General features: G+C 34.2%; 1 protein-coding gene across 1 annotated transcript; it reads right to left on the bottom strand.

Moving 5' to 3' along the window:
• Window positions 1-484: 484 nt before the first annotated feature.
• On the bottom strand, window positions 485-9,489 carry LOC132273412 (uncharacterized). Its single transcript, XM_059774366.1, has 9 exons — window positions 9,342-9,489; window positions 4,103-4,327; window positions 3,789-3,945; window positions 3,460-3,663; window positions 2,025-2,114; window positions 1,779-1,886; window positions 1,314-1,649; window positions 1,121-1,191; window positions 485-1,020 (listed from the first exon to the last, which is right to left on the bottom strand). The coding sequence occupies exons 2-8, from the start codon at window positions 4,318-4,320 to the stop codon at window positions 1,153-1,155; spliced, it is 1,152 nt and encodes a 383-aa protein (XP_059630349.1). The 5' UTR covers window positions 4,321-4,327; window positions 9,342-9,489; the 3' UTR covers window positions 485-1,020; window positions 1,121-1,152.
• Window positions 9,490-10,273: the final 784 nt, after the last annotated feature.

Here is a 10,273-nt window from a genome sequence, read left to right on the forward strand (position 1 = left end):
AAATGCAATACTTTAACTCCATTACATTTGCATGGGTGGTGGGAAGTGTATTTTAACACTTCCATATGGTCTCTTTATTTATGCATGAAGTGTCGCCAAGGGCTAAACGGTCTTTTGAAACCATTTGATAATTTTTAGTTTCAACACTACAACAAATAAGGTTTTCAGCGGCGGTCTAAACTGCCGGTTTTAGGTACAAAAAGCGCCGGTAATACATATACCGGCGGTTTTAGATAACCGCCGGTATAGTCACCGCCGGTAAGCTTCACCGGCGGTTTATAAGCAACTGCCAAGTTTGAAATCATTATTGGCGGTCCAATAAAACCGCCGGTGAAATTTTAATTATTGGCGTTCTTGTCTGCATGTGTATTTTAAGTAAACTATCATTGTAACTGTCTATTCCGGCACTTTGAAGCGCCGGTAATGTATGTTCTTTTTAGGGGCGTTTGTAACTGCCGGTGTTAGAATTTATCTCCGGCACCTTAAAGCGCCGGTAATGTATAATTTTTTCTTTTTAGGGGCATTTTAAATCACCCTTTTTAATGATATACTTCGGCAATTTAAAGTGCCGATAATGTATAATTTTTTACTTTTAAGGGCGTGTTAAATTGTCGGTGTATTGTAAGTGAACTGTAATATTTTTTTCTTTTGGGGCGTTTTAAACCGTCGGTAATGTGTTAAATTTTTTTTAAAAAAAATATTTTTTTCTGGTTTAATTTACATATTACCAAATATTTTATTTTGTTCCCTGTTTAATGAAATCACATGTAATTTACCAATCACAACACATCCAACAACTTAAATTTGATATATAACATAGAACAAAGAAAGTTGCATTAAAATTCAATAACATCCCATAACATCTAAGTTTTGTTTTAAAATGTCAAGTGCTAATAAAAGGTTCAAAAGGAAATCATGCAAAATAAAACATCAACATTTCATTGAGAATTTGAGTGAGACTATGCGAGGGCCTTGAGAATTAATGGTTCAATTTCATCTCTCGTCTTCCTTCAAATTGCCCTACATACATTTTAAATAAAAGCCACGAAACAAAGAATAATAATTAAGACAATTAAATGTATGGTTAAAAGAAAATGATAATTAAAATCTAAATGCTCACCAAGGATGAAATTCCATGACCAAAAATAAAGTTTAAGGATCACCAAGTGTAGTAGTTGAGGAGCCGGGTACCTTCACAATAAAATATAATTTTATTATGCACCTTCATAATATAATATAATTATAAATATATTAGGACTTATAAAATTTATATAGTTAAATGTTTACAAGGGTACAATAACAAAATTATTTACCTGTATATTAGAATTTTGATTTTCGATATGACGTAAAATCATAGCCATCTTTGCGTTCAAAGCTTCATATTTTTCATCATACTTGGCACGCATCTTGTCCACTTTCTCATTCATTTCTGCATGAGCAAGATGTGCCTCTTCTTCTGCTTGTGAGGTCCTTCTTATCAGCTCCGCTTTACTAGGAGATGGCCCCCAAAGACTAGTTGGCGTAGGTCCCAAGCCATACATCCGAACACGGCCCCTTCTTTCTTCTCCCCTAACTTGGACATAAAAATCATGGGGTGAAGGTTCATCTGGGTTAGAAGGCTGAGTTGCAGCAAGCTCTTCTAGTTGTGTCTGCATACATAGAATGGATAAGGAAACATAAAAAGATAAAAAATATCAAATATAATAAATTTTAGTACTCATATTTTACACTTAATCAAACTAGAAAATAAATAATTGAAGGTCTAAAAAAATTCTTACAATCATTTTGGCAGCATGTTCATCACTAGCTTTGCCATCCTTCTTACTCTTATGTGTTGCGCAAAATAGTTGAGCACGAGTTGGCGCCTTCCCTGATTCCAACTTCATCTGTTTTTTTTTTTTTTTTTAAATATATATATATATATATATATATATATATATATGTTATTATAATTATATCGCACTGATGTATAATAAATTGTGTGACATACAAGTGATTAACTTAAAAAAAAAAACAGACTTAACCTTTTCAGCCTTCCGCGCATAACTCATTGTCCCAGTTGTGTGCAGCATTGTTTGCTTAGAGCGATTTACTTCATTTTGTTGGCTTTGTTTCTAAAACAAAGGAATAAGAAGGTATATATTAGCCTTTTAAATTGTAAACACACACATGTTATATATGAGCTAAGTAGATTAATCCTTATTTTTAAACAAATGTTATATATGTTACAGGTTAAGTGAACACTAACTATGAAAAAATCAGTAGGATGTCTAACAACTAAATGATTCAACATTCTTTTGTACATTGACTTCCTCTTTGTTTTTACAACTAGAGTTGTCCTGTAATATCATTTCTACTCCATTTATTAGTTTCTTGCTAGTTGCTTTTGCTTGTAATCTATATCAACTTCTAGTTTTTTGGTCAAATTGTTTAAGAATAAATAGAACTTGGTTCTGCTACATTACTATCCTTTAAGGTTACTTTCATTTCAGGTTGTAAATGACTTGTTGAATCCAGCGGGATAGAATCTAAGAATCAGAGAGGACACTCAGGTACTTTTTACCATTTTATTGTTATTATGATTTGGTAATTGTTATTAGCTGAACTTGGCAAAGCTTTAGCAGAAAATGTGTTGAATATGACACATACAAGGATACATCAAAAGCTTCTGTTTCTTAACTCTCATGACATACGAGCTGGAGCCTACAATTTTTTTTTTTAGGTAAATGGGGCCTTCAGTTTTTGTAAGGTGCATATGGACAATTTTTTTTTTTTTGTTTTTGTTTTTTGGGGGGGTGCGTTCCAGAATTTGTATGCAAGGCTTAAATTTTGAACTTAAAACCTATCAAGGATCAAAGTCCTAAAAGCTCCTGGCTATGTGTCATAATACCTCTCAACAAATCTATGGCCATGTGCTTAGTTTCAGCACTGGATCATGCTACCACTGTCTACTTCTTACTTGACCAGTTACATTTACAAATTCTAAAAGGGTATTTGAATGACAACTTATTTCAAATGTTAGATTAATTTCATGGTCTAACATTGAATTTTCTCTCTCTACTTCTCTGTTCCTTGACTGAAAAAAACTAGAATAAAATGCTAGAAGCTGACTGAAAAAAACTAGAATAAAATGCTAGAAACTGACTAGGAAAAAATAGTAGAAACTGACTAGGAAAAAATGCTAGAAATCATTCAACAACCAAATCAAGCAACCAAACAGCAACCCTGAACCACCAATTCAGCCACCCATAGCAATCAACACTCGAATTCGAACTCCAACAACCAAATCAAGCAACCAAACAGCAACCTCGAACCACCAATTCACATGTCCTCTTTAATTATCCAATTGTAAATAAGCATTATCCAATTTTAAATACACATTAGATGGGAATATACCTATATATACATGGAATGATAAATCTATTATTATTAAATAACCTAAATAACATTATGAATTACCTGTGCTGCCTCTGTACGCCAATATCTAATGAGATAATCCCATTGGTCCTCCTCAACACTTGGTGGTGGGTTTGCATATCGTTGTTCATCTGTACGCCAAATTTTATAATAGTTACTTTTAATTTCACTTTTCCAATCTCTCCATTTATGACCAAGGGATGATAATGTCCAATCTTTTGAGATTTCTTCTACTGCAAACTTGCCCTGCATATAAAAGATAAATAAATAAAGAATCGAGTAATTAAAAAAAAAAATTTAACTCTAGAAATGAAATGTGTATACAAGTGAAATCAGTCAGTCAAAGATGTGAAGAGTCGAAAAAATTTTACCCGAACCGTCGTCCACATGTCCTCTTTAACTATTTCAGGGACTTTCCTCCAATTTTTGTAGTTCAAGGGAGCTGCAAGACCATTACGGGCAATTGTGCCCAAATAATTAGCGAATTTTTTTTCATCGGCTCCATTAGGCTGTCCATGCTCATTCACACTGTAAAATGGTATAATAATAAATAAGTCATCGATTTGGACCAAATAAGTAAAATGGTATAATAATAAATAAGTCATTCACACTATAAAATGGCTTCACTTGCATGCATTTCCTAAAACTTTATAGTCATTCAATGCCATCATTTAAATAAAGTCACCTTAATGGTATCAGGCCATTCTTTTTGGTGTCATGTTGTACCACATTTGCGCAGCGTGTGGGGCCTCGAGTCTTCGTCGGTGTTATTAACTCATTGCTTTCAGTAGTCCCCACGTCCTCTTCTTGTGAACCAAGGGAAGTATGGGACTGCGAATTTGAACCCTGAGAAAGTCCTCCATGCAATTCTAATTCCAAGTTTGTTGTTGCCTTACGTTTCATTATGTTCCTGCATAAAGCTAACAAACCTTTGTTGCCATGTTTATTCAAGCTGGTAGTTAAGATGAAATTTAGGCTGAATATATTAGGTCTTCAAAAACATCAAAATTTGGAAAAGTAACACACTTGAGAACAATTACAATATGCAAGAAGGAAGTATAAATTTACTTAAGTATGATTGTACCACAGTTTTATTTGTTTTAGGACAATATCAATTTGAAATATGATAAAAAAAATAAATAAATAACTAATATGATGTATACTCTTTTTACTTACCAAGTTATAAAAAATGAGTAAGGGATATTTGCAACATTCTAAGTATGTTATTCATCTGGAATATCTTCTTTTTCCGTGTTTGCTGATGAAGATTTATCAACCATTGTTCCAGGCACATCACCTCTATCCCAATGAATGTGATCATCAGTTGCATCCGAGTGTAGAGAACTAAATGGTTGCTCAAATCCATAGGTCTTAGTATCATCTTCAGGAATATCATATAAATCACGAGGTTTTGTCCCTATAACAACATGCCAATCTGTATCAACTGGGTCTTGAACATAAAACACTTGCTCAGCCTGAGATGCTAGAATGAATGGTTCGTCAGTTCGCATTACACGTGAAAAATTAACGAGTGTAAACCCAAAATCATCCTCCTTTATCCCTCTACCCTTAGAGAGTACATCAAACCAATCACACTTGAACAATACAACCTTCCTTTCTTCATTGTAGTCCAACTCAATGATATCAATCAATAATCCGAAGTAATGAACATTTCCTACAATAGGATTTTGATCACTGGCTCTTGCATAACTTGATGTGTGTGTTTTTAAAACAACACCACTATTTTGGGTCTTCCTCTGATTATCACGATCTCTAACATTAAACTTAAACCCATTAATCACGAATGACTTAAATCATTTGGAAACGACATTAGGATCTCGAGCTAGCCATCGAATCTCATTAGGGATAGGATCCTCCATATTCCGCAGCTGTATTTTCAAAGATGTAAGTTTTACAATAAAGTAAATAGCATATATAATATAAAATTTAATTAACCGTTCTATGTGTAGATACTTACACATTCATTAAACCACTTATGAAATGATAGATGAGACATTGATTGTATTTGTCGTGGCTTTAAATTCCGTTGCCTTCTTTTAAGAAATTTCTTATGCTTTCTATAATGAAAAAATATCATACTCTATATGTTATATTGTTAACAACAAATGAATAATAATAATAATAACAACTAGGTCAAATATTGTAAACTTTTCACTTACTCAATGAATTGTGTAGCTCCGTCATAGTTAAATAACACATACCGATGAGCTTGTGTTTGACAATCATCATCTAAAACAATTATCTCCTGTTTTCCTAAGGCACGACCTCTAGGGCCAAAAGTAGACATCTCTTCTCCATCATCAAGGTTGTCATCATTCCTTGAGGGCCTATTGAACCTTGTCTCCACGTTTGCTAGGTATCTTGAACAAAAATTTAAGCATTCCTCAGCTAAATACCCTTCTGCAATTGAACCCTCTGGGCGACTTCTATTGCACACATAATTTTTTAAGGTTAAAAGATACCTGATAGGATACAACAAAAAAATGAGAAGTATTTGCAATATTTAGTGGGGAAAAAAGCCTACGAAAATAGTGCAAAAAAGTTAAACCTCTCAAATGGATACATCCAACGATATTGCACTGGTCCTGCGATCTTTGCTTCCTGAGCTAAGTGAATTGATAAGTGGACCATCACATCAAAAAAAGATGGTGGGAATATCATTTCCAATTTACAAAGTGTTAAAGCAATCTTATTTTGCAAATTGTCCAACTCAGCCGGTATGAGAGTTTTTGAACATAATTCCTTATAAAAGTTACTCAACTCAACAAGTGAAGAGCATACATTCTTTGGCAATAGCTTGCGAATGGATACTGGTAATAGTTGTTGCATTAGGATATGGGAATCATGGCTCTTTAAACCGCTAATTTTACGCTCTTTCAATTTCACACAACGTGATATGTTAACTGCATATCCATCTGGAACTTTAACTTTTTTCAACGCCCGACAAAAGATTTTCTTTTCAAGTGGAGAAAATGTGTAACTTGCTGAAGGCAAATAATATTTGTTTGCACCACGTTCCTGGGGGTGAAGTGAATGCCTTATTTGCATCTCCTGTAAGTCGAGTCTTGATTCTAAACCATCCTTTCCTCGACCCGGTTCATTCATCAAAGTATAAAGTACATTGTCGCATATATTCTTCTCAATATGCATCACATCAAGATTATGACGAATAAGAAGGTGCTCCCAATAAGGTAATTCAAAAAATATACTCTTCTTCCTCCAATTGAATACTGGATTTTCATCCATTTCATCCACTTGTGCAGCATTCCCCTTGCCATCATCCCCTTTCCCAAATGCTGGAAAGCTAATGCCCTCTAGTTCATGTAGCACTTCTGTTCCAGATAACATAGGTGGTGCACACCTAGTCTCTTCTGTTCCATCAAAAGCTGCTTTATTGCGTCTGAATCTATGACATTGCTCAACAAAAAGCCTATGGCCTGTATAATAAATTTTTTTGCTATGCTTTAACCTACAAGAACAAGTGTCTTTAAGACAAACTGGACAAGCCAAATACCCCTTTGTACTCCAACTAGATAAGTTTGCAAAAGCAGGAAAGTCACTTATAGTCCACAATAACGCTGCATGTATGCGAAACATCCCTTTTCTCGACGTATTATAGGTATCCACCCCTTCAACCCACAATGCCTTTAATTCTTCTATAAAGGGCTGCAAATATACATCAATATCATTTCCAGGACCCTTAGGACCAGGGATTAAGGTGGACAGTATGAAAAAGGTTGTTTCATGCATATCCACCCTGGCAAGTTGTATACAGCAAGAACAACAGGCCATGTACTATGTGCAATACTCATAGTCCTAAATGGGTTGAAACCGTCTGATGTTAGGCCAAGTCTAACATTTCTAGAATCCCTAGCAAACTCTGGATACTTTTTGTCAAAATAATCCCACGCTAGAGAGTCAGCAGGATGTCTTAATTTTCCATCTTTTATGCGTTCTTCCTCATGCCATCGCATATCTAAAGCTATCTTATTTGACATGAACAACCGTTGAAGTCTTGACTTAAGAGGGAAATACCTTATAACTTTGGCTGGAATTTTTGTCTTTTTTGATGGGGGTGATGTACTTGTACTGCCCTCGGAATGAGTGTCAAAATCCTTCCACCTAGACTTGCCACATTTATGACATGTTTCATCATTAGCGTGCTCCTTCCAGTACAACATACAATCAAAGGGACATGCATCAATCTTATCATACTTGAGACCTAAGTTACTAATTATCTTTTTTGTCTCGTAAAAAGATTTTGGCAGTGTCTCACCTTCTGGTAGTACATCTTTCAAAAACATTAGCAACTCACTAAATGATTTATCAGTCCAATGATGCAAAGTTTTCAACAAATATAGTTTCACTATAAAAGACAACTTCGTAAAGTTTTTACACCCAGGATATAGATCTGTTTTTCCATCATCTAGAAGCTTGTAAAACTTATCTGCCTCTTCATTAGGGCCCTGATGATACTCATTTTCCCTATCAGCTTGTTCACCCATTTCATTTTGAATTCCAAAACCCTCATATAAGAGTTCGTGCATGTCATCATTATTTACATTGGAGTCGATGTGCTCGTATAAGGTGTGCCCATCATTATGCCTAGAAGACGAAGGTAATTGTTCTCCATGATAAATCCAAGTTGTGTATGTTTGGATAAACCCATTCCACATCAAGTCATCCAAAACTTCTTGTCGTGTTTTCTTGATACAATTCCCACAATTGTTACAAGGACAATATATGCGTCCACTCTGCCCAACTCGCTTAAACGATGTATCTAGAAATTGTTCAACGCCATTCGAGTATGTAGTACTTATCCTATTTGTATAGTAAGAAAGACAAAAGTAAAAATGAATTTATCGTAAATATCTAAACCAAAATGAGAATTAAGCTTTATTTATTTATTATTTTTTTGAAAATTGACGAGACTAAAATTTAAAGTACCTTGACTCCGTAATCCAACTTCTGTCCATTATGATAGATTCTATAACCTAATGAAAGAAATTATATATGAATCTCTACAAAATAATAAATATATTACAACAAAGTTACAAAAGTAACAAAGTAATAAAAATTATTTATTATCCTCATGAAGAATAATACATATGAGAGAGAGTGTTGGTTTTAACTATAAATACAAGTTTAATGCATTGGATTTCTTTTCCTTTTCCTTTTACAGTTTTCTTTTCCTTTTTCAGTTTTCAGTTTTCTTTTCCTTTTTCCTTTTCAGTTTTAATACATACAAGTTTACTTTAATTCATGACAAAAAGTTATGGCTTGACTAGTTAATCTGTTTTGTGAACACTAAAACCAAAAGTTAGGGTTCACATCCATAACAAAAGTTGCTGGAATTTAAAGAATATGACAAATTGGAAGAACCCATGTATCTCACCAATCAATGAATTCTTAAGAAAGAGACCCTATTAACATAATACAAGCCACAAAAATACAAACTACAATATAAGAACAATAAAAACCCATCTGTTTAGAAAACAAATAAGCCAAAGCAGCAGAACCAACATGAAAGCCTTAAAATCATAAGCCCCCAAAATTGGCAACAACATACCGAAAATCGGCAACAACATTACCCTATTTCCTTCAAAAATCAGAAGCCCCAAAATCGGCAACAACATACCAAAAATCGGTAACAACATTACCCTATTTCCTTCAAAAATCAGAAGCCCCAAAATCGGCAACAACATACCAGAAATTATATATGCAGTAGTTGGAGCTGATTCGTTCAAGAAAGAGTAGAATGGAGAAAAACCCAAAACATATATGCAATTGTTCATCTTTACTTAAGAAATTAACAACAATATAAGTTAATTACTTAAGAGAGAGAGAGATAAGTGGAGCTCTTAAGAAGGGAGGGATTAGGGTTAGAAGTTTTTAGAACTAACCGTATGCCAACTGAACAACCACCACTATGCAGATCTCTGATGCGCCACCAATCGGCCACCACCGCCGTGATCTTCCCTGCGCCACACCAACCGCACCACCAAGGTTTGAAGCCGTGAGTTAGTGAGAGAATAGAAGGGAGGAATAGAAATCGTGTGAATAGTAATAGCCTCCCCTAAACGTGATTTTTAGGAAAAAAAAAAATAATACATAAAATAATAACAATTAAATAAAAATTACATAATTTCTGGCATATTTTTTATACCTGCTGGAATTATTTAATTAATTCCGGCGCTTTTATAAACACTGCCGAAAATACTACATATATACCGGCCGTTTTTATCATACCGCCGGTATTATAACCAATAATGGCAGTTTATTATAAACTGCCGGTAAAAATTAATTAACAACGGCACACACATAAAAACTGCCGGTAAAAATGATATTTCTTGTAGTGCAAGTTTCTTTAAAAGCCTTTTTAGGCAAAATTTGAGATTTAATTGGTGATATTTTGTATTTAGTGACCATTGAGACCATAGGCCATTGGAACACGTGTAAATATGTATATTACATTTAAGTGAATGCTCACCTTGCACAAAATATCACATTTGTATAAAATGGATGCTTGTTGGTCTCAAGTTCTCCATTTTAAGCATTTTCTTTGCATTTTGAGGTTCGGATAGGTCGTATTTTGCATCGGGCAGTTTTGGGAGCCACAAACCATTCCCACATGCTTAAAATCACTAAATACGTTTGCATGCATGATCGTTTTAGCACACAACACCATTTAGGGTCAAATGAACACTTGGTGCACAGTTGTTTTTTTTTTTTTTTTTTTTCGTTTTTGACCTAATTTAATCTGGGGGCATTTTGGTAATTTATTTTGAAAAACAAATTCCGGCCTTGTCATGGTCACATAGAAAACATGATTTTA

The sequence above is a fragment of the Cornus florida genome, unplaced genomic scaffold, assembly GCF_030987335.1.
Source record: "Cornus florida cultivar Cherokee Brave unplaced genomic scaffold, ASM3098733v1 CherokeeBrave_3.0.0_Hap2_Chr09, whole genome shotgun sequence".
NCBI lineage: Eukaryota > Viridiplantae > Streptophyta > Magnoliopsida > Cornales > Cornaceae > Cornus > Cornus florida.

Excerpts from the sequence above, each read along its gene's own strand:
- LOC132273412 (XM_059774366.1), bottom strand. The coding sequence starts at position 4,320 with ATGAAACGTAAGGCAACAACAAACTTGGAATTAGAATTGCATGGAGGA. Across the intron at positions 1,650-1,778 it reads AACATGCTGCCAAAATGATT|ACACAACTAGAAGAGCTTGC; the intron begins GTAAGAATTTTT and ends CTATGTATGCAG. Across the intron at positions 1,192-1,313 it reads ATCAAAATTCTAATATACAG|GTACCCGGCTCCTCAACTAC; the intron begins GTAAATAATTTT and ends TTTATTGTGAAG.